Raw genomic sequence first — 25,811 nt, 5'->3', positions numbered from 1 at the left:
ACGCGGCCAACTTAGGTAAACTTTGGGTATCCAGCCAACCTGACTTTAGGAAGAGTATGGAGCCAAGGATGGCATTGTGAATCCGGAGGCCCGACACCAGAAGAACCTGCAACGTAGCATCTGGGACCTTACTTCCCCCGGAAAAGCGCCAGCGGCGGCGCCCAGGCGCGCGGTGCAATGTGGGCCAGTAAGAGGCGCGGCTGGCCCAGCCCCCTGGACCGCCCACGTGGCCAGCGCCACCTGCCTCATTGTGCCTAGGACTTCTCCAAACTCGCGCTGCGGAGTAAGTGACCAAGTTCCGGCCAGGTCGACCTCGAGGATCCAGAGGTGGAGACGGTACTACCTCCCAGCTCTGGTTTCCATCCCCTTCAGGTCCTTCCTTGGTAGGCGGGGAAGGAGGTCCACCCTGCGCGTGATCCTTTATGCCCGGCCCCTGCCCCTCCCTCCGGGTGGAGCTTCCTCCTCACCGCCAGACTTAAGCTAAGGACCGTTGGATCTTTGGCAGGGTGCAGAACTGAGCCCAGGCCACACTACTGTGTTCGCGCTCTGTGCTTGTGCCAAGGTGAGTTTCTCTTGCTGCTGGCCTTTCTCCCAGAGAAGATGGCCTCAATCCTTTACTACTGAATGTCAGCCCCTCGGGTTGAGCGAAGAGCGCAGGGCACTGGAGGGGACGAGACATGGTTTCGGATTTGAGCTCTTCTTTTCTCTGTATGATCTTGCTAATTTCCCAGTTTCTCTGAACTTAAGTTTCCTCAGCAATAAAATGTGGTCCTACATTAGAACTGTAGCAAGAACTGAGATAAAGCTTTGAAGGCGCACAGCGCATACTAGGTGATCTGTAAGTTTTAATTGCCATCTTTTTGTTTGCTCACCTACGTGCTTTTTCCAGCTGCTCGGGCTTTCTTACGCAGGTGCAGGGATGGTTCTCGAAGTGGAGGGAAGTGGGGATAATTCTCTTACTTAGACGCCTGCCTCGAGTCTGGGAAAGTCCAACATGTTATTCTGTTGCCCCAGAACTCTGTTAAAGTGAGACACAGATCTGAACCTTCACTGGATGAGGCTACTGTTAATTAACTCTTCCGCTTCAGATCGTTCATATTCAGGGCTGCAGGCCTGTTACTTTTCCAAAATCTGTTTCCTTATCTTTGATACAGGAGCAATCTCAGTATGATTCTATCTGGTCCACTGGGATTTTTTGCCGAGTATAGTAAAGTGCTTTGATATTCTTCAAGAGGATTCTTTCCAGGTTTTCCAAGAAGTAAAGGAAGACGGTGACAGAGGCAGCGACTTCCTCAAATATCCTTCCAGCTGGCCAAACTCAACCTGTCAAGATCTCTCCCCCATAAGCCGTGTGTGTGTGTGTGTGTGTGTGTGTGTGTGTGTGTGGTGTGTGTGTGGTGTGTGTGTAGCGTGTACATTGTATGTATGTATGTATGGGACAGGTACTCAAGGAGTGAGGGGTTCAGGCAGATGACAGGCTCAGACCTCAAGCAGTAGCCAGGTTTGTGGGGGAAATCTATATATAAACAGAAAGAAAAATGTAGTGATGTGCACATGCTATCAGTACATGGAAGTAGCCATCCATTTAGTTATTTATTTTCTTTTTAGAGATGGATGGGGGTCTCTCGCTCTGTTGCCCAAGCTGGAGTGTAGTGGTGAAATCCTTGCTCAGTGCAGCCTCAAACTTGTGGGCTCAAGTGATCCTGCCACCTCAGCCTTTGGACTATAAAGTGCATGCCCCTGTGCCCAGTTAATCTTTAAAAAAAAGAAAAAAAATTTCTCCCTAGCAAGCACACTCAGAAAGAAAAAACCAAATTTTTGTAGAGACAGTGTCTCCCTTTGTTGCCCAGGTTTCAAGTGATCTTCCCGCCTCAGCCTGCCCAGGTGCTGAGATTACGTGTATGAGCCACTGTACCTGGAAAGGAGCCAGAAATGTAAAGTGCTAGCTGAAGGATGAGCAGCAGTTAGCCAGGCAAAGGTAGGGTTTGGGGAAGGAATGTGTGCAGACACCTAGAGTCAGGTAAGTAGTGTGACCCTGTTGAGTGTTCGAAGTCTGGAATAGTCTGACATGAGGAGGTGGTGAAATGAGGAAGATAGGAGCCAGGTTTTGAGTAGCCTGGACTTTATCCTGAATATGGGGGAGAACTGCTGGAAGGGTTTGAGACTGGGAGTCACATGGTTGGATCTGGTGATGGACTGTGGGAAGAGGGATCACACTGGAAGCCGAGATCTGTGGTTTAAGTAAAGAGTGATGGTCAGCTGGGCACAGTGGCTCACGTACCCCAGCACTTTGGGAGGCCGAGGCAGGAGGATCACCTGAGGTTAGGAGTTCGAGACCAGCCTGGCCAACATGGCAAAACCCTGTCTCTACTAAAAATACATAAAGTAGCTGGGTGTGGTAGCACACACCTGTAATCACAGCTACTCAGGAGGCTGAGGGAGGAGAATCACTTGAACCCGGGAGGCTGAGGTTGCAGTGAGGCAAGATCATGCCACTGTACTCCAGCCTGGGCAACAGAGTGAGACTCTGTCTCAAAAAAAAATTTAAAGAGGCTGGGCGTGGTGGCTCATGCCTGTTATACCAGCACTTTGGGAGGCTGAGGCGGGCAGATCACAAGGTCAAGAGATAGAGACCATCCTGGCCAACATGGTGAAACCCCGTCTGTACTAAAGATACAAAAATTACCTAGGCGTGGTGGCATGCGCCTGTAGTCCCAACTACTGGGGAGGCTGAGGCAGGAGAATCAGTTGAACCTGGGAGGCGAAGATTGTAGTGAGCTGAGATCACACCACTGTACTCCAGCCTGGTGACAGAGCAAGACTCTGTCTCAAAAAAAAAAAAAAAAAAAGAGTAATGGTGGTCAGAGATGGGGCAGTGACAGTGGAGGTAGATACAGATGAACTAGAGAAAGATTTAGGAATATATATTTTAAAATTCTTTTCACATCAAGAAGTACAGGAAGTATTATTGCAGTCTTAGGTCTTAGGTTACATATTAGAGCATTCTCTTTTTCTGTATCTATAAGTATTAACAAGATTTAAAACCCAGCTAAACTGACAAAATCTGGCCAACATTACATATGTAAGGTGATTTTCCAAGCTGACTTTTTTAGAAGTATAGAAGAGGCCAGGCGCGGTAGCTCACGCCTGTAATCCCAACACTTTGGGAGGCCGACGCGGGCAGATCACGAGGTCAGGAGATCAAGACCATCCTGGCTAACATAGTGAAACACTATCTCTACTAAAAAATACTAAAACATTAGCTGGACGTGGTGGCGGGCGCCTGTAGTCCCAGCTACTCAGGAGGCTGAGGCAGGAGAATGGCATGAACCTGAGAGGTGGAGCTTGCAATGAGCCGAGGTCGCATCACTGCACTCCAGCCTGGGTGACAGAGCAAGACTTCGTCTCAAAAAAAAAAAAAAAAAAAAAAAAGTATAGGAGAAAGCCACACCTGCAATCCCAGCACTTTAGGAGGTCAAGGTGGGAGGGTCACTTGAGGCCAGAAGTTTGAGAGGGCAGCATAGTGAGACCCTATCTCTACAAAAGAAAAATAAGGCCAGGCATGGTAACTCACACTTATAATCCCGGCACTTTGGGAGCCTGAGGCAGAAGGATCACTTGAGCCCAGGAGTTTGAGACCAGCCTGGGCAACGAGGAGAAACCCTGTCTCTACGAAAAATACAAAAAATAAGCTGGACACGGTGGCCCATGCTTCTAGTCCCAGCTACCTGGGAGGCTGAATGGAGAAGATAGCTTGAGCCTGGGAAGTGGAGGTTGCAGTGAGCTGAGATCACACCACTGCCCTCCAGCCTGGACATTAGAGCGAGACTCTGTCTTAATAAATAAGTAAATAAATAAGCTGGGTGTGGTGACATGTGCCTGTAGTCCCAGCTACTTGGGATTGCTCCAGTCCAGGAGTTCGAGGCTGCAGTGAGTCATGAATGGGCCACTGCACTCCAGCCTGGGCAACAGAGTGAGACCCTGTCTCAAAAAGCAAAGTACAGGAGAAAATACTCTCCTCACCAACTACTCCCACACCAGCATTTGTGGGAGGCAGAGGAAAGGCCCATGCAGCCAGGAAACACTCATGTAGATATTGTTTCCTTTTTTTCCTGCGTCTTCTAGTTTCCTGCCTCCAAGCAGCAACTGTAGAGCCCTTTGAGAAAGAAAGAATTCAACAGAGGGAAGGAACCTAAGCACTGAATTGGAAATAATAAAACCTGAGTCCTGATAATACCCTCCTCCCCACTCAACCCACACATCTCCCTTTCATACTTCAAGATAACATGAGGGTTTCTGGCTGGGCACGGCGGGTCATGCCTGTAATCCCAGTATGTTGGGCCGAGGTGGGTGGATTGCTTGAGGTCAGGAGTTTGAGACCAGCCTGGGCAACGAGGAGAAACCCTGTCTCTACGAAAAATACAAAAAATAAGCTGGACACGGTGGCCCATGCTTCTAGTCCCAGCTACCTGGGAGGCTGAATGGAGAAGATAGCTTGAGCCTGGGAAGTGGAGGTTGCAGTGAGCTGAGATCACACCACTGCCCTCCAGCCTGGACATTAGAGCGAGACTCTGTCTTAATAAATAAGTAAATAAATAAGCTGGGTGTGGTGACATGTGCCTGTAGTCCCAGCTACTTGGGATTGCTCCAGTCCAGGAGTTCGAGGCTGCAGTGAGTCATGAATGGGCCACTGCACTCCAGCCTGGGCAACAGAGTGAGACCCTGTCTCAAAAAGCAAAGTACAGGAGAAAATACTCTCCTCACCAACTACTCCCACACCAGCATTTGTGGGAGGCAGAGGAAAGGCCCATGCAGCCAGGAAACACTCATGTAGATATTGTTTCCTTTTTTTCCTGCGTCTTCTAGTTTCCTGCCTCCAAGCAGCAACTGTAGAGCCCTTTGAGAAAGAAAGAATTCAACAGAGGGAAGGAACCTAAGCACTGAATTGGAAATAATAAAACCTGAGTCCTGATAATACCCTCCTCCCCACTCAACCCACACATCTCCCTTTCATACTTCAAGATAACATGAGGGTTTCTGGCTGGGCACGGCGGGTCATGCCTGTAATCCCAGTATGTTGGGCCGAGGTGGGTGGATTGCTTGAGGTCAGGAGTTTGAGACCAGCTTACCCAACATGGTGAAACCCTGTCTCTACTAAAAATACAAAAACGTAGCTGGGTGTGGTGGTGGGCGCCTGTAATCCCAGCTACTCTGGAGTCTGAGGCAAGAGAATCACTTGAACCTGGGAAGTAGAGGTTGCAGTGAGCCAAGATCATGCCACTGTACTCCAGCCTGGGTGACAGAGCAAGACTCCGTCTTAAAGTTAAAAAAAAAAGCTAGCCGGGTGCAGTGGCTCACACCTGCAATCTCAGCACTTTGGGAGGCCAAGGCAGGTGGATTACAAGGTCAGGAGTTTGAGACCAGCCTGGCCAATATAGTGAAACCCCGACTCTACTGAAAATACAAAAATTAGCCAAGCGTGGTGGCGGGCACCTGTAGTCCCAGCTACTCGGGAGGCTGAGGCAGGAGAATTGCTTGAACCTGGGAGGTGGAGGTTGTGGTGAGCCGAGGTTGTGGTGAGCCAAGATTGCGTCATTGCCCTCCAGCCTGGGCAACAAGAATGAAACTCTATCTCAAACAAAATAAATAAATAAAATAAAAGATGGGCTGGGCACAGTGGCTCACACCTGTAATCCCAGCAGTTTGAAAAGCTGAGGCTGGTGGATCACCTGAGATCAGGAGTTCAAGACCAGCCTGGCCAATATGGTGAAACCCTGTCTCTACTAATAATACAAAAATTAGCTGGGTGTAGTAGCACACCCGTGTAATCCCAGCTACTCAAGAGGCTAAGGCAGGAGAATCGCTTGAACCCAGGAGGTGGAGGTTGCAGTGAGCCAACATCGTGCCATTGCACTCCAGCCTGGGCGACAAGAGTGAAACTCTGTCTCAAAAAATTAATAATAATAAAAAAGATAACATGAGGGTTTCTGAATGCTGCCAAAGGTCCAGATAGGCAGTTCCTGACAAGCTTGGAGTTTGGAATCTGTTAATGCACTGCTAGGCTGGAAAGCAGTTGTATCAAGCAGAAGATGAGGAAGTCAGTAGCTGACTGAGGATGATTTTCTGTCTTAGAGAAAAACATCTATGTGGCACCTTCATTCTTCCCTAGGGAGCTCTTGTTCTTTGCATATCTCCTACCTCTTTCATCCCTGTCCCCCAAGCCTCAGCCCTTTTGGTGTTCAGTTTCACCAGCAAAAGAAAAGGAGAAGCAAGATTCAAGTTTCTTCTTTATTTTCCCCTTAAGCCAGGGTGTTGTTCAAGCTTTCACCCCAGTTGTAATTTCAGAGCCTTCTCGTGTGTTGGGTAATCTGCAAGAGGCCAACAGGTCATTGGGCCAGGAAACCTACCTTAGACCCCGGTGGCAGCAGGCCGCCAGGTTCCTCTTGTCAGGTCCAGACTTGCTTACTTGATCCCTTAGAAACTTGTGTCCTTGAAAAGTTTGATTGTAAAGAGCATTGCCCTGGTAGTTTGTGGTCTGATGCTCAGATTGAACAGTTTCGATTTTGTTTTAGCAGAAAAGAGTGGTTTCCAAAATCAACTTAAACTAGATATAAAATTCTTCCTGGGTCAGAAATATTAGGAAAGACAGTGTTGGTGTATTAGCTTTACTCACAACTTGTCTTTTTTTTTTCTTTTTTTTTTTGAGATGGAGTCTCACTCTGTGGCCCAGGCTGGAGTGCAGTGGCATGATCTCAGTTCACTGCAACCTCTGCCTCCTAGGTTCAAATGATTCTCCTGCCTCAGTTGCTCGAGTAGCTGGGATTACAGACACGCACCACCATGCCCAGCTAATTTTTGTGTTTTTAGTAGAGAGGGGGGTTTTGCCATGTTGGCCATGTTGGTCTCGAACCCCTGACCTCAAGTGATCTGCCTGCATTGGCCTCCCAAAGTGCTGGGATTACAGACGTGAGCCACTGTACTTGGCCTCAACTTGTCTTATTGTTATTATTATTATTATTATTTGAGACAGGATCTCACTCTGTTGCCCAGACTGGAGTGCAGTGGCGCTATATCGGCTCACTGCAACCTCGGCCTCCTGGGTTCAGGCAATTCTCATGTCTCGGCCTCCCAAGTAGCTGAGATTACAGGCATGCGCCACCATGCACAGCTAATTTTTTTTTTTTGAGATGGAGTCTTGCTCTGTTGCCCAAGCTGGAGTACAGTGGCACGATCTCAGCTCACTGCAACCTGCACCTCCCGAGTTCAAGCGATTTCTCCTGTCTCAGCCTCCTGAGTAGCTGGGACTACAGGCACATGCCATCACACCCGGCTAATTTTTGTATTTTTAATAGAGACGGGGTTTCACCATGTTGGTCAGGCTGGTCTCGAACTCCTGAGCTCAGGTGATCTGTCTGCCTCGGCCTCCCAGAGTGCTGGGATTACAGGCGTGAGCCACCACTCCCAGCCACAGCTTCTTATTACTTGCTCTATCCTACATCCTTTTAGAACCTGGAAACTAAGATTATATTTGTAAAGATATTGTTAGCAATTAAGTCAATCCCAAGAGTGATATTCATGGTACCGATGAGATCAAGGGAAAAGGTAATATCTACCTCATTGGCTCTTGGTGTGAACGTTCTCTCTCCTTTTCTTTCACTTGGCTAACTCCTGTTCAGTTATTCTTTAGGACTTGACTCAGGAAGAGATGGCCTCCAAGAAGCCATCCTAGCAAGGTTACTCTTTTCTTGCCACCCTTGTGCAGCTCTTGTGCAGAATTTGATCAATGCTCTTATCACAGTGTACTGATATCACCTGTTCCCATTACAAGACCATAAACTGAAGGAAGGCAGTTTAAATATTTAAATATGTTTTTCTCTTGGGTTTTGCACAAGAGTTGGAACATTCAATTTACTGATAAAATGAGTATTGTTGGGCCATTTTGTGACTTCTTATTTTCATAGCTTTCCAGAGGGGGAGGCTCCAGTTATCTTTGGTTGGAAATTTACTTGTATCTGTAATTAGTTATTTTTCTGCTGCACTGAAGTCATGTGTATAGTTTCCCCTTCCTGGTAGGAGTTCTTCCCCTTGACTCTTGGGAATTCTTATAAATCAGTGTCAATATTTCTTTGTCCTTTCCCTTTTCTGTAGCACATCATACATGTATCTACCATGAGTATCTTTTTATAGGTCTGTGTTTATTTGCCTTTTTTCCATTAGCTCCTTCTTAGATCCTTGGTTTTGCCACTTCTTTTTTTTTTTTTTTTTTGAGATGGAGTCTCCCTCTGTTGCCCAGGCTGGAGTGCAGTGGCGCGATCTCAGCTCACTGCAAACTCCGCCTCCCGGATTCAAGTGATTCTCCTGCTTCAGGCTCCCGAGTAGCTGGGATTATAGGCGCCTGCCACCACACCCAGCTAATTTTTGTATTTTTAGTAGAGACGGGGTTTCACCACATTGGCCAGGCTGGTCTCGATCTCCTGATCTCGTGATTCACCTACCTCGGCCTCCTAAAGTGCTGGGATTGCAGGCATCAGCCACTGTGGCCCAGCCGGTTTTACCACTTCTTAGCTGTTGATTTGGAGCAAATAACTCCACTTTTTAAAATTTTTTTTGAGACGGAATCTGGCTGTCATCCAAGCTGGAGTGCAGTAGCGCAGTCTTGGCTCACTACAACCTCCGTCTCCCAGGTTCAAACGATTCTCCTGCCTCAGCCTCCAGAGTAGCTGGGACTACAGGCGTATGCCACCACACCTAGATAATTTTTGTATTTTTTGGTAGAAATGGGGTTTCACCATGTTGGCCAGGCTGGTCTCTAACTTCTGACCTCAAGTGATCTGCCTGCCTTGGCCTCCTTATGTGCTCGTATTACAGGCGTGAGCCACAGCACCCAGTCTAACTTCACTTCTTTGAGCCTATTTTCTCAACTAAAAAATTAAAGATCTGAATATGGTGGCTCATACCTGTAATCCTGGCAACTCAGGGTGCTGAAGCGGGTGGATAGCTTGAGGCCAGAAGTTCAAGACCACCCTGGGCAACCTAGCCAAACCCCATCTCTAAAAAAGTTTAAAAACATCCAGGTGTGCTGGCACAGGCCTGTAGTCCCAGCTATTTGGAAGGCTGAGGCAGGAATATCACTTGAGCTTAGGAGTTCAAGGCTGCAGTGAACCATGATCATACCACCATTCTCCAACCTAGGAGACAGAACCAGACCCTGAGTCTAAAAAAGAGTTCCTTTTTTAGGACTCCCTTTACCTCCCTTGTAGGAGCCCACTCAGGCCTACCAGCATGACTGACCAGACCTCTGTGAAAGGTACTTAGAGAATAGAATCTCTGTAGTTCTTTTTTTTTTTTCTGAGATAAAGTCTCACTCTATTGCCCAGGCTGGAGTGCAGTGGCGTGATCTTAGCTCACTGCAACCTCCGCCTCCTGTGTTCAAGTGATTCTCCTGCCTCAGCCTCCCGAGTAGCTGGGACTACAGGCGCCCGTCACCACGCCGGGCTGATTTTTTTTATTTTTAGTAGAGACGGGCTTTCACTGAGTTAGCCAGGATGGTCTCCATCTCCTGACCTCATGATCCACCCGCCTCGGCCTCCCAAAGTGCTGGGATTACAGGTGTGAGCTGCCGTGCCTGGCCGAGAATCTGTAGTTCTGACAACCTCCTGGGAACGTTCATTTCATTGTCAGAGAAGTGGTCCCTTCCTGGGCCTATTCAGTTACCTGGTCTCTTTCTCTCATAATGGCCTTTGCCTGCCTTACACTGGCTTGAGACCTTATTTAGTCAAGACTGGGTGCTTCTGTGTGGCCACCCTGCTTTTGTTTTAAGATAGTGCAGTTCTTTAATAGAGATCTTTAGCCTGCCACAGAAAAGGGCATCCAAGCTGGTGGTCTGGTTAGTATTTCTTCAGGAGCTACTGGCCATGGTTGGTTTTGGGCACCCTGTCTCCACCGCCTTTGCTCACAGGCACATACATAACCATGTGTTTGTCCTCCACCTCTGTCCCCTCTTCCCCACCCCTTCCTGGCCCATGCTTTATAGAGTGCAGTGGCATGATCTCTGCTCACTGCAACCTCCCCCTCCCAGGTTCAAGTGATTCTTGTGCCTCAGCCCTGCGAGTAGCTGGGACTGCAGGTGTGTGCCACCATGCCCAGATAATTTTTGTATTTTTAGTAGAGATGGGGTTTCACCATGTTGGCCCAACTGGTCTTGGACTCTTTTTTTTTTTTTTTGAGACGGAGTCTCGCTCTGTTGCCCAGGCTGGAGTGCAGTGGCCAGATCTCAGCTCACTGCAAGCTCCACCTCCCGGGTTCACGCCATTCTCCTGCCTCAGCCTCCCGAGTAGCTGGGACTACAGGCGCCCGCCACCTCGCCCAGCTAGTTTTTTGTATTTTTTAGTAGAGACGGGGTTTCACTGTGTTAGCCAGGATGGTCTTGATCTCCTGACCTCGTGATCTGCCCGTCTCGGCCTCCCAAAGTGCTGGGATTACAGGCTTGAGCCACCGCGCCCGGCTTTTTTTTTTTTTTTTTGAGACGGAGTCTTGCTCTGTCGCCCAGGCTAAAGTGCAGTGGCCTGATCTCGGCTCACTGCAAGCTCCGCCTCCCAGGTTCACACCATTCTCCTGCCTCAGCCTCCAGAGTAGCTGGGACTACATGTGCCTGCCACCACACCCAGCTGATTTTTTTGTATTTGTAGTAGAGACAGGGTTTCGCCATGTTAGCCAGGATGGTCTTGATCTCCTGACCTCATGATCCACCCGCTTCAGCCTCCCAAAGTGCTGGGATTACAGGCGTGAGCCACTGCGCCCAGCCTTGAACTCTTTTTTTTTTTTTTTTTGAGACGGAGTCTTGCTCTGTCGCCCGGGCTGGAGTGCAATGGCCGGATCTCAGCTCACTGCAAGCTCCGCCTCCCGGGTTCCCGCCATTCTCCTGCCTCAGCCTCCCGAGTAGCTGGGACTACAGGCGCCGCCACCTCGCCCGGCTAGTTTTTTGTATTTTTTAGTAGAGACGGGGTTTCACCATGTTAGCCAGGATGGTCTCGATCTCCTGACCTCGTGATCCGCCCGCCTCGGCCTCCCAAAGTGCTGGGATTACAGGCTTGAGCCACCGCGCCCGGCCGAGCCTTGAACTCTTGACCTCAGGTGATCTGCCCGCCTCGACCTCCCAATGTGCTGGGATTACAGGCATGAGCCACTGTGCCCAGCCGCTTTGCAGTATTCTTGACAGTGGATATCTGAGACCTGAACAACAGCACTAACCCCAACACCATTCTCTTCCCATCTGTGTTTCAGCGGGCAATGGCGGCTTCCTGTGTTCTCCTGCACACTGGGCAGAAGATGCCTCTGATTGGTCTGGGTACCTGGAAGAGTGAGCCTGGTCAGGTGAGGGATGGGGGAAGAAAAGAAAAACTTGTTGAGTCTGCCTGCATTTTCCTAGCAGCCCCATCCCCATACTCCCCTTCCAGTGGGGATGAGCCTGGAGAGCAGTGGGAAGAGATGAGAGAAGAGACCAGTTATATACGCTGGGCTTCCCCAGCTGACTCAGAGAGTGGGCTGAGGGACCCAGCAGCGCTGGGGGCATAGGAAGGACATCTTTCTCTAACTGGATCTGCACTGAATGCTGTGGCAGACATGCGGCCCCTCTGTGCCCATCCCTGTGCTATGACCCCTAATATGGCAGTTATCACCCTGTGCTGTGATCATGTCTCCTCTCCCACACTGGGTTCTTTGAGGGCTTAGCCTCTCCCTACTGCTCAGTCCAGAATTAGGCACATAGAAGGTGTCAAGGTTTGAAGAATAACTAGGTGGATTGTATAGACCAAAGGTCAGCAAGCTTTTTTTTTTTTTTAACTTGAGACAGGGTCTTGCTGTGTTGCCCAGGCTGGAGTGCAGTGGCACGATCTTGACTCATGGTAGCCTTGACCTCCTGGGCCCAAAAGTGACCCTCGCACCTCAGCCTCCTGAGTAGCTGGGACCACAGGCACACACTAACATACAGGTCCAGCAAACTTTTTTTTTCTGAGGCTGAGTCTCACTCTGTTCCCCAGGCTGGAGTACAGTGGCGTGATCTTGGCTCACTGCAACCTCCGCCTCATGGGTTCAAGTGATTCTCGTGCCTCAACCTCCTAAGTAACTGGGACTATAGGCATGAGCCACCACACCTGGTTAATTTTTTTATTTTTAGTAGAGACAGGGTTTTACCATATTGTCAAGGCTGCTCTTGAACTCCTGACCTCAGGTGATCCACCTGCCTTGGCCTCCCAAAGTGCTGGGATTACAGGTGTGAGCCACCTCGCCCAGTCACAAACTTTTTTTTAAAGAACAAGATGGGGCCAAGTGTGGTGACTCATACCTATAATCCCAGCACTTGGGGAGGCCGAGGCAGGAAGAGTGCTTGAGCCCAGGAATTTGAGACCAGACTGGGCAATACAGTGAGACCCCATTTCTACAAAAAATTTAAAAAATTAGAATGTGCCTGTGGTCCCAACTACTCAAGAGGCTGAGTTAGGGGGATTGCTGGAGCCCTGGAAGCCGAGGCTGCAGTGACCTATGACCACACCACTGCACTCCAGCATGGACAGAGTGAGGCCATCTTAAAAAAAAAAAAAAAAAGTAGGCTGGACACTGTGGCTCACACCTGTAATCCCAGCACTTTGTGAGGCCAAGGCAGGTAGATCACAAGGTCAGGAGTTCGAGGCCAGCTTGGCAAACATGGTGAAACCCTGTCTCTACTAAAAATACAAAAATTAGCCAGGCATGGTGGCACACCCCTGTAATCCCAGCTACTTGGGAAGCTGAGGCAGGAGAATTGCTTGAACCTGGGAGGCAGAGTTTGCAGTGAGCCACAATTATGCCACTGCACTCCAGCCTAGGCAACAGAGCAAGACTCCGTCTAGGGGAACAAAAATAAAGGAAAAGAAAATTAAAAAACAATTCGATTATATTGGACAAGTTACAGATGGAGGTGATTATATACTCATGTGACCTTTTAATAAGTAACCACTTAAGCTGGTTGCAGTGGCTCACGCCTGTAATCCCAGCACTTTGGAAGGCTGACGCGGGCAGATCACCTGAGGTCGGGAGTTTGAGACCAGCCTGACCAACACAGAGAAACCCCGTCTACTAAAAATACAAAATTAGCCAGGCGTGGTGGTGCATGCCTGTAATCCCAGCTACTCAGGAGTCTGAGGCAAGAGAATCGCTTGAATCCGGGAGGCGGAGGTTGCAGTGAGCCGAGATCGTGCCATTGCACTCCAGCCTGGGTAACAAGAGCAAAACTCCGTCCCAAGAAAAATAATAATAAAATAAATACATAACCACTTAAAAATGTAAATGTAGTTCTTAACTCAAGGACTGTTAAAGTTGATAATTGACCCCTGGTGTGGACCCTCCCAGCTGAGGGGAGTCTGGGAATGTAGACCTGCTCTCTTAGGGTGGACATAGCCATGAGATTTGGCTCCTGCCTGGAATGGGGCATTTCCCCAGCGCTTCTTCCTTCTTCCCTGGGAATCTGGAGTCAGAGTGAAGACAAGTTTGGGGATTACGTTTGAGAGAAGTCCCAGCAGAGAGAACAGATTCTTCTATCTGGAACTTAAACTGGTATTTGTGGTGTGTGCTTGGATGAGCTGTGTCTTTTTTCCCTTTTGCTTTCTTTCCTATAGCTGCTTAGGAGCCTGGAGCCAGGGTCCCTGTACTTCAGTCAGGCAGTTGTCACAGCCTCGGACAAGTCCATGAGCTAGGTCAAGGCAGGGGGTGGGGGCCACAGCCAAGGTCAAGTCGGGGCCTGGAACAGCAGGGGTCAGATGTTAAGGGAAGTACGTCTGCACCCAGGTGGGGATCTTGAATACTATGCCGGGCACCCACAACAAGAGCTTTGGGTGCTTTGTGTCTAGGGCTGGGTACCCTTGGTTCTGCTGCTGATGCCATGTTTCCAGTCTGGATTTTAGCAAAATTAACTAACCCATCCTTCTACCTGATGCCTGTTTTCTTCTCTCTCATTAGGGGGTTCTGGGTCCAGCTTTCAGCCCACTTATCTGCCTTCCTTAATCTTTTCCCCCTTCTAACCTCTTTTGCTGGCATGTGCTCTCAAAGCTCCCAGAGTCTGTCTGCATGACTTCCTGTATGTTGTTGGCCTAGGAATTTTTTCTTATGTTTCTCTAACTAGCTCCTTAGAACCTGGAACTTGTTTCTATGGTCTATACTTTTTTTTTCTGTCTATTTATCCATCTGTCTTCTGATTGAAAAAAATTTTTTTATTATTTGTTTTTTAAATTTTTTAAATGTTATTTATTTATTTAATTTATTTTTGAGATGGAGTCTTGCTCTGTCACCCAGGCTGGAGTGCAGTGGTGCGATCTTGCCTCACTGCAAGCTCTGCCTCCTGGTTCACGCCCTTCTCCTGCCTCAGCCTCCTGAGTAGCTGGGACTACAGGTGCCCGCCACAATGCCTGGCTAATTTTTTGTATTTTTGGTAGAGACAGGGTTTCACCATGTTAGCCAGGATGATCTCGATCTCCTGACCCTGTGATCTGCCCGCCTCGGCCTCCCAAAGTGCTGGGATTACAGGCGTGAGCCACTGCGCCCAGCCAATTTTTTTTTTTTTTTGAGACGGAGTTTCACTCTTGTTGCCCAGGCTGGAGTACAATGGCATGATCTTGGCTCACTGCAACCTCCACTTCCCGGGTTCAAGCGATTCTCCTGCCTCAGCCTCCCAAGTACCTGGGATTATAGGCACGTACCACCATGCCCTGCTAATCTTGTATTTTTAGTAGAGACGGGGTTTCTCCATGTTGGTCAGGCTGATCTCAAACTCCCGACCTCAGGTGATCCGCCCGCCTCGGCCTCCCAAAGTGCTGAGATTATAGGTGTGAGCCACTGTGCCTGGCCTTTATTTAAAAAAAAAAAAAAAAAAATTGTTTTTAATTTTTTGTTTTTTTTTGTGTGTGTTTTTTTGCGATGGAGTCTCTGTCTCACCCAGGATGGAGTGCAGTGGCATGATCTCAGCTCACTGCAGCCTCCTCCTCCTGGGTTCAAGCGATTCTCCTATTTCAGCCTCTTGAGTAGCTGGGACTACAGGCATGTGCCATCATGCACAGCTAATTTTTGTATTTTTAGTAGAGACGGAGTTTCACCATGTTGGCCAGGCTGGTCTCGAACCCCTGACCTCAGGTGATCCATCTGCCTCGGCTTCCCAAACTGAGCCACCACGCCTGGCCTTAATTTTTTTTTTTTTTTGAGACGGAGTCTGGCTCTGTCTCCCAGGCTGGAGTGCAGTGGCCGGATCTCAGCTCACTGCAAGCTCCGCCTCCTGGGTTTACGCCATTCTCCTGCCTCAGTCTCCCGTGTAGCTGGGACTACAGGCGCCCGCCACCTCGCCCGGCTAGTTTTTTGTATCTTTTAGTAGAGACGGGGTTTCACCGTGTTAGCCAGGATGGTCTCGATCTCCTGACCTTGTGATCCGCCCGTCTCGGCCTCCCAAAGTGCTGGGATTACAGGCTTGAGCCACCGCGCCCGGCCTTTTTTTTTTTTTTTTTTTTTTTTTTAAGTGGTGGGGGTTCTTGCTATGTTGACGAGGCTGGTCTCAAACTCCTGCCCTCAAGCAATCCTCCCATGTCTGCCTCCCAAAGTCCTAGGATTACAGGCATGAGCCACCATGCTCAGCCTGAAAAAATATTTACTAAAGCCCTCTTTATGGTAGATGCCGGGAAAATATTGTTAGTTTTTGCTAGACCTTGCTGAGATGGCTTGGGTAGGAAGGCATCTTAGAGACTGGTTGGGGTGGGAGCAGAGCAAAGGGTTTGGAGCCTCTGAAGAGGCTTCTGGTCCCTTAGACTGAAACTATCTTCCATCTTTTTTTTTTTTGCGACGGAGTTTCGCTCTTGCTGCCAAGGCTGAAGTGCAGTGGCACACTCTCAGCTCACTGCAACCTCTGCCTCCCGGGTTCAAGTGATTCTCCTGCCTCAGCCTCCTGAGTAGCTAGGATTACAGGCACCTGCCACCACACCCGGCTAATTTTGTATTTTTAGTAGAGATGGGGTTTTCACCTTGTTGGCCAGGCTGACCTCCAGCTGGCCAGGCTGGTCTTGAACTCCTGACCTCAGGTGATCTGCCCACCTCAGCTTCCCAAAGTGCTGGGATTACAGGCGTGAGCCACCGCACCCAGTTCATCTTCCATCTTTTCACCTCCACTGCATAGATGTGCCTGCTATATTTCTGACCGCCCCTCCCCCAGCATTAACCTTGGGGTGGCGACAGTAGAAGGCTGAAATCAATAGAGCTAAAACCTCTGCTTCTCTCACCTGGCAGGTAAAAGCAGCTGTTAAGTATGCCCTTAGTGTAGGCTACCGCCACATTGATTGTGCTGCTATCTACGGCAATGAGCCTGAGATTGGGGAGGCCCTGAAGGAGGACGTGGGACCAGGCAAGGTAAGGACTGGGGTTGTAAAGAGAGGTGGGGGGAGAGAACTTAGAAGCTGGGGCTGGGGCCCAGCTGGAGGGAATCTGGCATCAGCTTCCTTCCATTCCTCTCCCAGAGTTGAGCATGAGTGAGACCAGGTGCTTGTGGCTCTTCTCACTGTAGGCCCTTCCCCCTGCTCTAGGCAGTGCCTCGGGAGGAGCTATTTGTGACATCCAAACTGTGGAACACCAAGCACCACCCCGAGGATGTGGAGCCTGCCCTCCGGAAGACTCTGGCTGACCTCCAGCTGGAGTATCTGGACCTGTACCTGATGCACTGGCCTTATGCCTTTGAGTGAGCCTTGCCAGAGCCTCATCTGGGGAATCAGGGGGTTTAGCAGGATGATGTTAGTAACTTATTATAAGTCACAGCAGCAGAGCAGGATACAAACACTCATTTGCATGGCAAGCTGAGGAGCTTGACCTGGGATCTTAGCCTCTTCTGCTATAGCAGCTTAGCTGTAGCTACAGGAGTTTAACTCTAGAAAAAGGAAGGCAATCTCACATGGTATGTACCCTAGGGTGTGCACCTGTAACCCTCCTGCTCCCTTTATTCATTCAGAAAAGGTGCTGACTTTTCTGTTGAGCCTCTGGGGTTAGAGTAATAAGTATGTCTCAGCAAAAGATGTGAGAAGAGCCCACCATTAGTGCCATGCCCTGTGCTGGAAGAAGGGCGGATAACTCCCTGAGGATGAGTTAAGAAAGACTTCCTAGGGGAGAGGAGATATCTAGGTCTAGGAAGGGGAGGGGGCATAAGCATTCCATGTAAACTTAACACTTGAGTTACGATCTGGAAGGATGAAAAAGCATGACTTTTTTGGCTGGGCACGGTGGCTCACACCTCTAATCCCAGCACTTTGGGAGGCCGAGGCAGGCAGATCATGAGATCAGGAGATCGAGAGTATCCTGGCTAACACGGTGAAACCCCGTCTCTACTAAAAATACAAAAAAATTAGCCAGGTGTGGTGGCAGGCGCTTGTAGTCCCAGCTACTCAGGAGGCTGAGGCAGGAGAATGGCGTGAACCCGGGAGGCGGAGCTTGCAGTGAGCCGAGATTGCGCTGCTGCCCTCCAGCCTGGGCGACAAAGTGAGACTCCGTCTCAAAAAAAAAAAAAAAAAAAAAGGGGGCCAGGCGCGGTGGCTTAAGCCTGTAATCCCAGCACTTTGGGAGGCCGAAACGGGTGGATCACGAGGTCAGGAGATGGAGACCATCCTGGCTAACACGGTGAAACCCCGTCTCTACTAAAAAATACAAAAAACTAGCAGGGCAAGGTGGCGGGCGCCTGTAGTCCGAGCTACTCAGGAGGCTGAGGCAGGAGAATGGCGTGAACCCAGGAGGCGGAGGTTGCAGTGAGCTGAGATCCGGCCACTGCACTCCAGCCTGGGCCACAGAGCGACACTCCATCCCAAAAAAAAAAAAAAAAGAAAGAAAAAAGAAAAAGCATGGCTTTTTAAAAATTTTTGGCCCTGGCCGGGCGCGGAGGCTCAAGCCTGTAATCCCAGTACTTTGGGAGGCCGAGGCGGGCGGATCACGAGGTCAGGAGATCGAGACCATCCTGGCTAACATGGTGAAACCCCGTCTCTACTAAAAAAATACAAAAAGCTAGCCGGGCGAGGTGGCGGGCGCCTGTAGTCCCAGCTACTCCGGAGGCTGAGGCAGGAGAATGGCGTGAACCCGGGAGGCGGAGCTTGCAGTGAGCTGAGATCCGGCCACTGCACTCCAGCCCGGGCGACAGAGCGAGACTCCGTCTCAAAAAAAAAAAAAAAAAAAAATTTTTGGCCCTTTGTCCTCTCTGGGATTGGAGTTTGGGACACAGAGTAGCTGGATGGTCAGGTAGGGCAGAAGCCTGGCATTTGTGTCCACACTTGGTGGGGCTGTCTCTTACTCAGGCGGGGAGACAACCCCTTCCGAAGAATGCTGATGGGACCATATGCTACGACTCCACCCACTATAAGGAGACTTGGAAGGCTCTGGAGGCACTGGTGGCTAAGGGGCTGGTGCGGGCGCTGGGCCTGTCTAACTTCAACAGTCGGCAGATCGATGACATACTCAGTGTGGCCTCCGTGCGTCCAGCTGTCTTGCAGGTAAGGACAGCAAGCAGATGAGTGGTTTAGGGGTTGTGTGCTCAAGAGCATGAGTGAGCAAACAATGGATCTGCTTAAGGGAGATGGCTAGCAAGTTGTCAGAGTGTTGGTGCAGAAGTCCTCTGCCTAAAGGTGGGCATTGAAGCAGTGGGAGAGAATGAAATTGCCGATGGGAAATGGTGAGAAAAACAGGCTGAAGGGGAGTGGGGGAGTCAGCAATATGGGGTTGGTCCAGACATGCATATCTGGGATGGGCCGAGCAAGCTGGGTGTGACCACTTCATGGTGATGGGTTATTCTTTGGCTCAGGTGGAATGCCACCCATACTTGGCTCAGAACGAGCTAATTGCCCACTGCCAAGCACGTGGCCTGGAGGTAACTGCTTATAGCCCTTTGGGCTCCTCTGATCGTGCATGGCGTGATCCTGATGAGCCTGTCCTGCTGGAGGAACCAGTAGTCCTGGCATTGGCTGAAAAGTATGGCCGATCTGCAGCTCAGATCTTGCTCAGGTACGGGGCAGTCTTAGGGAGAGGGCCCTGGGTTGGGAGGCAAGGGTTAAGGGATTTCTTGTTTCAGTGTCTGAGTGAGGCTGAGGATCTTGCCCTGTGATCTGGAGGGAGGCCACTCTAGGCATATTCCCCATTTCAGCAGGGCTCAGGTGCTCTAGGAGCTTAGGGAAGGCTGCATGGAGAACAAAATAATGCTTATGTATACTGACTCCTTTTCCTCATCTATCTAATCCCCCAACTTAGGTGGCAGGTCCAGCGGAAAGTGATCTGCATCCCCAAAAGTATCACTCCTTCTCGAATCCTACAGAACATCAAGGTACCTGGTAATGAGTTCTATCTTCTTTAGCATTTTGGGACATTTTCTTGGCCCTGACTCTACCTGGGTAAAAAGGCAGTGTTGTGGAACCCCAGCTTCTGCTCACAAAGCTGTTGTTCCTGAACCCCACTCTCTATCCTCAGGTGTTTGACTTCACCTTTAGCCCAGAAGAGATGAAGCAGCTAAATGCCCTGAACAAAAATTGGCGATATATTGTGCCTATGCTTACGGTGAGGATGTATCAGCCCCCTAGACTCGGTGAATGTGAGATTTGGGGTGGGATTCTGGCCCAGGTGTGACCTCAGGCTTGCTAGTTGTGAGAGGGACACAATGTTGTAGGTGGGATTGCTATGCTGGACATAGTGCTCTCATTTCTCTTTATTGAGCTCAGGGAAGTAGTATGGCTCAGGGATAAGGCATATAACCTGTGAGTCTCAGTGCTGCTTCTTGATATCTTGTAACCTAGAGCAAGTTATCAAAGTTATCCAAGCCTCAGCTTCGTATGTGTAAAATAAGCCCAGTTCCTGACATGTAGTAGATTCTCAGCAAATGATATAGGAGAGCCCAGAAGGCATTGTTGACCTCACTCGAGGGGTTGGGTTGGGAGGGAAGTCTGCTGTACTTAGGGAAATAAATGGTTCCTGGCCTCTTGATCTCAGTTGAGACTGCACCCTCTTAGGGGCAGGGGCAGCTACATATCAGGCTGTGGGTTTGGTGCTAGAATGCTGTTGATACTGTGATGTTCTCTGAGATGGGGATCCTGGCCACTGCCATCTGACGTAATGTTGTACACAGATTAGTTTTGTTTAGGAAGATTTGGGGAAGACACCTGGAGTCTTTGGAATGGCAACTCCTGCTGATGGAGTAATCTATCTGTGTCTCTTTCCAGGTGGATGGGAAGAGAGTCCCAAGGGATGCAGGGCATCCTCTGTACCCCTTTAATGACCCGTACTGAGATTACAGCTTCTTGGCCTCCCTTTCACCTCTCCAGCTAATGAAGTCCTGCCACAGTGGAAAGAGGGAGTTAATAAAGCCATTGGAGCACCCATATTGCTTGCTTGTCTTATTTGCCTGGTCAGGCCTGAGATGGAGGCTGTTTCCCTCAGGGATGACAGGCCTAGGGCTGCTGGATGTGACCTGCCCTTGAAGCCCAAATAATCGTTCTGGAGGAACCTGTGAGGAGGCTGAGTAATTCCTTATCCTTGCATTAGGCACGTTGGGAAGTAGCGCCATCTACTGGCAAATCTTAAGCACTGCAATGCTTCCCTAGAGTCGTTTCAAGAATGCCTCAGGAGTGAGCAATCAGGGCAATGATTGTCCATTGGTTTCAAGGCAGTGCTGGACCTGGGCCCTGAGTTTCCATCCCCCTGTCCTGATCAGTGCCTAGGTTTAGCAATATGAAGAATCCAAACGACTTACATTCAGAAGTTAGGGAATCCCAGCTTGCAAAATCACAAAAGATGGGGACAGGGGTTTTTTCCATCAGACGCTTATGGTCAGTGTGCATAGGTGACCTGCAGGAGGCAGAGTCCAGCTCAGACCTTGTCACTTGGCCCCTAAGGCCCAATCTTATGCCCTTTTTATTGGTGGCCACCAGAGGCCACTGATAAACAGGTTTTAGGAAGGTTTTTGGCAAATCTGTCTAAACTCCAGTCACACGAAACTCATTTTACTTTCCCAAACTATTGCCCTTCTTTCAAGAAGTATTTATTGGGTACTTATGGGTTAGGCATGATGCTAGGCCCTGGGGATATAGCTATAACCAAGACATAGAAGTCCCTACAGCCTACTTGAGGAGACAGACTAAGTAATTGCATAATTAGTTTAATTACAGTTGGAAGAAGTGTTATGAGAAGTGCAGGGTGAGTAGCCTACTTATTTAATCAGCTAAGAGTGAAAGATGAATAGGGATTAATTAGTTAAAGGAGGTAAGAGTGGGAACAGCATTCCATACAAATTGGACAGCTTAGGGAAAAGTCTTGAAACTGGAAGATGCTGCTGGAAAAACCTAAAGAAGATTTGTATTGACAGCAACTAAAAGTAAGGGGGACCTGGCGGTAGAGTCGATAGCATAAAACAATGCTGGAATTGGTAGGAACTGATGATTGAAAGGCCTAGAAGACTGTTGAGATTTCTATTATTTATTTATTTTTTGAATTGAGGTCTCTGTCACCGAGGCTCTAGTGTAGTGGCACAATTATGGCCCACTGCAGCCTTGAACTCCTGGGCTCAATCCTGATTTTTAAAATACTTTTGGCTGGGTGTGGCGGCTCACGCCTGTAATCCCAGCACTTTGGGAGGCCAAGGTGGGTGGATCACCTGAGGTCGGGAGTTTGAGACCAGCCTGACCAACATGGAGAAACCCCATTTCTACTAAAAATACAAAATTAGCTGGGCATGGTGGCACATGCTTGTAATCCTAGGTACTCGGGAGGCTGAAGCAGGAGAATCGCTTAGAACCAGGAGGAGGAGGTTGTCGTGAATTGAGATCGTGCCATTGTACTCCAGCCTGGGCAACAAGAGCAAAACTCCATGTCCAAAAAAAAAAAAAAAAAATATATATATATATATATATATATATGTATATATAAATAATATATATATAAATTTTTTTTTTGAGATAGTGTCTTGTGATGTTGCCTAGTCTGATCTTGAACTCCTGGGCTCAAGGGATCCTTCTGTCTTGGTCTCCCAAAGTGCTAGGATTATAGGTGTGAGTCACTGCACCCAGCTCCAGTTTTTTTTCTTTTTTTCCCTTAATGCAATGGGAAACGATGGAAGAGTTTTCAGCAGGAGTAACATGTCATAATTTGTGCCTTACAACGGCATGGTGGCTCATGCCTGTAATCCTACTACTTTGGGAGGCTGAAGAAGGCTGATTGCTTGAGACCAGGAGTTTGGGACCAGCCTGGGCTTCATGGTAGAATCCTGTCTCTACAAAAAATACAGAAATTAGCTGGGCATGGTGGCATGCTGCAGTGAGCCATTATTGTACCACTGTACCCTAGCCTGGGTGACAGACCGTGTCTCAAAAAAAAAAAAAAAAACACAAAATACACAAAAACCACTCCAGTTCAGTAGAAAGAATGGATTAGAGGGCTGGATCAAGTGGATCAAAAGGAGGTGGAAGAAAGCATGTTGGAAGTTAGTCTTTTTTTTTTTTTAATGACAGAGCCAGTCCGGCACAGTGGTTCACGCCTGTAATCCCAGGACTTTGGGAGGCCGAGGCAAGAGGATCACGAGGCCAGATCAAGACCATCCTGGCTAACACGGTGAAACCCTGTCTCTACTAAAAATAGAAAAAAATTGGCGTGGTGGCGGGCGCCTATAGTCCCAGTTACTCAAGAGGCTGAGACGGGAGGATCGCTTGAACCCGGGAGGTGGAGGTGGCAGTAAACCAAGATCACGCCACTGCACTCCAGCCTGGCAACAGAGCAAGACTCCATCTCAAAGAAAAAAAAAATTGCACTGTCACCCGGGCTGGAGTGCAGTGGCGTGATCTCTGCTCACTGCCACCTCCGCCTCCCAGATTCATGTGATTCTCCTGCCTGAGCCTCTGGAGTAGCTGGGATTACAGGCGCCCACCACCACGCCCAGCTAATTTTTTGTATATTTAGTAGAGATGGGGTTTCACTGTGTTGGCCAGGCTGATCTTGAACTCCTGACCTCGTGATCCACCCACCTCAGCCTCCCAAAGTGCTAGGATTATAGGCATGAGCTGCTGCACCCAGCCAGAAATTGTTATTATTTATTTATTTATTTATTTTTGAGACAGAATCTGGCTCTGTCACCCAGGCTGGAGTGCAGTGGCGCCATCTCAGCTCACTGCAAGCTCTGCCTCCCAAGTTCACACCATTCTCCTGCCTCAGCCTCCCAAGTAGCTAGGACTTCGAGTAACTGGGACTACAGGCACCCGCCACCACGCCTGGCTAATTTTTTGTATTTTTACTAGAGATGGGGTTTCACCATGTTAGCCAGGATGGTCTGGATCTCCTGTCCTTGTGATCCGCCTGCCTGGACCTCCCGAAGTGTTGGGATTACAGGCATGAGCCACCACACCTGGTTTATTATTATTATTATTATTATTTTCTGAGATGGAGTCTTGCTCTGTCACCCAGGCTGGAATGCAGTGGCACAATCTTGGCTCACTGTAACCTCCGCCTCCCCGGTTCAAGTGATTCTCCTGCCTCAGCCTCCCGAGTAGCTGTGAATACAGGCGCCTGCCACCAAGCCTGGCCAATTTTTGTATTTTTAGAAAAGACTGGGTTTCGCCATGTTGACCAGGCTGGTCTTGAACTCCTGAGCTGAAGGAGCTCTCCTGCCTCAGCCTCTCGCAGTGCTGGGATTACAGGCATAAGCCACCACACCCAGTCTCAAGCAATGCATAATAACACGTCAGAGTAAATGGGGTATCCATCCCCTCAAGTATTTACCCTTTGTGTTACAATCTAATTATACCCTTAGTTATTTTTATTTTTATTTTTATTTTTATTTATTTATTTTTGAGACGGAGTCTTGCTCTGTCGCCCAGACTGGAGTGCAGTGGCCGGATCTCAGCTCACTGCAAGCTCCGCCTCCCGGGTTTACGCCATTCTCCTGCCTCAGCCTCCCGAGTAGCTGGGACTACAGGCGCCCGCCACCTCGCCCGGCTAGTTTTTTGTATGTTTTAGTAGAGACGGGGTTTCACCGTGTTAGCCAGGATGGTCTCGATCTCCTGACCTTGTGATCCGCCCGTCTCGGCCTCCCAAAGTGCTGGGATTACAGGCTTGAGCCACCGCGCCCGACCAGTTATTTTTAAATGTACAATTAAATTATATTTGATTATAGTCACCTTGTTGTGCTATCAAATACTAGGGCTTATTCATTCTTTCTAACTTTTTTGTAACCATTAACCATCCACACCTCCCACAGCCCCCAACGACCTTTCCCAGCCTTTGATAACCATCTTTCTACCCTCTATCTCCATGAATTCATTTAAAAAAAAAATTTTAGATCCCACAAATAAGTGAGAACATGTGATGTTTGTATTTCTGTACCTTGCTTATTTCACTTAGCATAATGACCTCCAGTTTCATCCATGTTGTTGCAAATAACAGGATTCATTCGTTTTTATGGCTCCTTCGTGTATAAATACCACGTTTTCTGTATCCATTCATCTGTTAAAGGACACTTAGGTTGCTTCCAAATCTTCCTCCTAGGTTCAAGCAAGCTTCCTGCCTCAGCCTCCTGAGTAGCTGGGACCACAGGTATGCGCCATCTCATGTGGATAATTTTTTTTTTTTTAATTTGTGTAGAGATAAAGTCTCCTTATGTTGCCCAGGCTGTTTTTTGTTTGTTTGTTTTGTGATGGAGTCTCGCTCTGTCACCCAGGCTGGAGTGCAGTGGCGCCATCTCAGCTCATTGCAACCTCCACCTCCCAGGTTCAAGCGATTCTCCTGCCTCAGCCTCCCGAGTAGCTGGGATTACAAGTGCCCGCCAAGACACCTGGCTCATTTTTTGTATTTTTGGTAGGGATGGGGTTTCCCCATGTTGGCCAGGTGGGTCTTGAACTCTTGACCTCCAGTGATCCACCTGCCTTGGCCTGCCAAAGTGCTGGGATTACAGGCGTGAGTCATCGCACCTGGCCCTCCCAAACTGGTTTTGAACTCCTAGGTTCAAGACACCTAGGTTCTTGGCCTGCCAAAGTGTTAGATTACAGGCGTGAGCTGCTGTACCCAGCCGCTTCCAAATCTTTGTGAACAGTGCTGCAACAAACACAGAAGTGCAGATCTCTCTGATACACTGATTTCCCTTCTTTTAGGTATATACTCAGCAGTGAGATTGCTGGATCATATCGTAGCTCTATTTTTAGTTTTTTTTTTTTTTTTTTGAGACGGAGTCTCGCTCTGTCGCCCGGGCTGGAGTGCTGTGGCCGGATCTCAGCTCACTGCAAGCTCCGCCTCCCGGGTTTATGCCATTCGCGCCAGCCACCTCGCCTGGCTAGCTTTTTGTATTTTTTAGTAGAGACGGGGTTTCACCGTGTTAGCCAGGATGGTCTCAAACTCCCGACCTCGTGATCCGCCCATCTCGGCCTCCCAAAGTGCTGGGATTACAGGCTTGAGCCACCGCGCCCGGCCTATTTTTAGTTTTTTAAGAAACCTCTAAAATGTTCTCCATAGTGGTTGCACTAATTTACATTCCCACCAACAGTGTTTGAGGGTTCCCTTTTCTCCACATCCTCACCAGTATTTGTTATTGCCAATCTTTTGGATATAAGCCATTTTAACTGGGGTGAGATGATATCTCATTGTAGCTTTCATTTGCATTTCTTTGATGATTCATGATGCTGAGCACCTTTTCATATGCCTGTTTTCCATTTGTATGTCTTCTTTTGCGAAATGTCTATTCAAATGTTTTGCCTATTTTCTTTTTTTTTTTTTTTTTTTTTTTTGAGACGGAGTCTCGCTCTGTCGCCCGG

At 48.8% G+C, this 25,811-nt stretch overlaps 1 protein-coding gene across 1 annotated transcript; it reads left to right on the top strand.

The window, feature by feature from the left end:
- Positions 1-264: 264 nt before the first annotated feature.
- Positions 265-20,404, top strand: AKR1A1 (aldo-keto reductase family 1 member A1). Its single transcript, XM_033226615.1, is given in 11 exon segments — positions 265-283; positions 506-562; positions 11,284-11,373; positions 16,297-16,416; positions 16,590-16,741; positions 18,336-18,349; positions 18,352-18,530; positions 18,839-19,038; positions 19,282-19,354; positions 19,498-19,584; positions 20,244-20,404. Coding segments are annotated over 9 exon segments (975 nt in total). The 5' UTR covers positions 265-283; positions 506-562; positions 11,284-11,289; the 3' UTR covers positions 20,310-20,404.
- Positions 20,405-25,811: the final 5,407 nt, after the last annotated feature.

Source organism: Trachypithecus francoisi, unplaced genomic scaffold, assembly GCF_009764315.1.
Source record: "Trachypithecus francoisi isolate TF-2019V2 unplaced genomic scaffold, Tfra_2.0 Lachesis_group12, whole genome shotgun sequence".
In the NCBI taxonomy this organism is placed as follows: domain Eukaryota; kingdom Metazoa; phylum Chordata; class Mammalia; order Primates; family Cercopithecidae; genus Trachypithecus; species Trachypithecus francoisi.
This window is presented reverse-complemented; position numbering and strand designations above follow the sequence as displayed.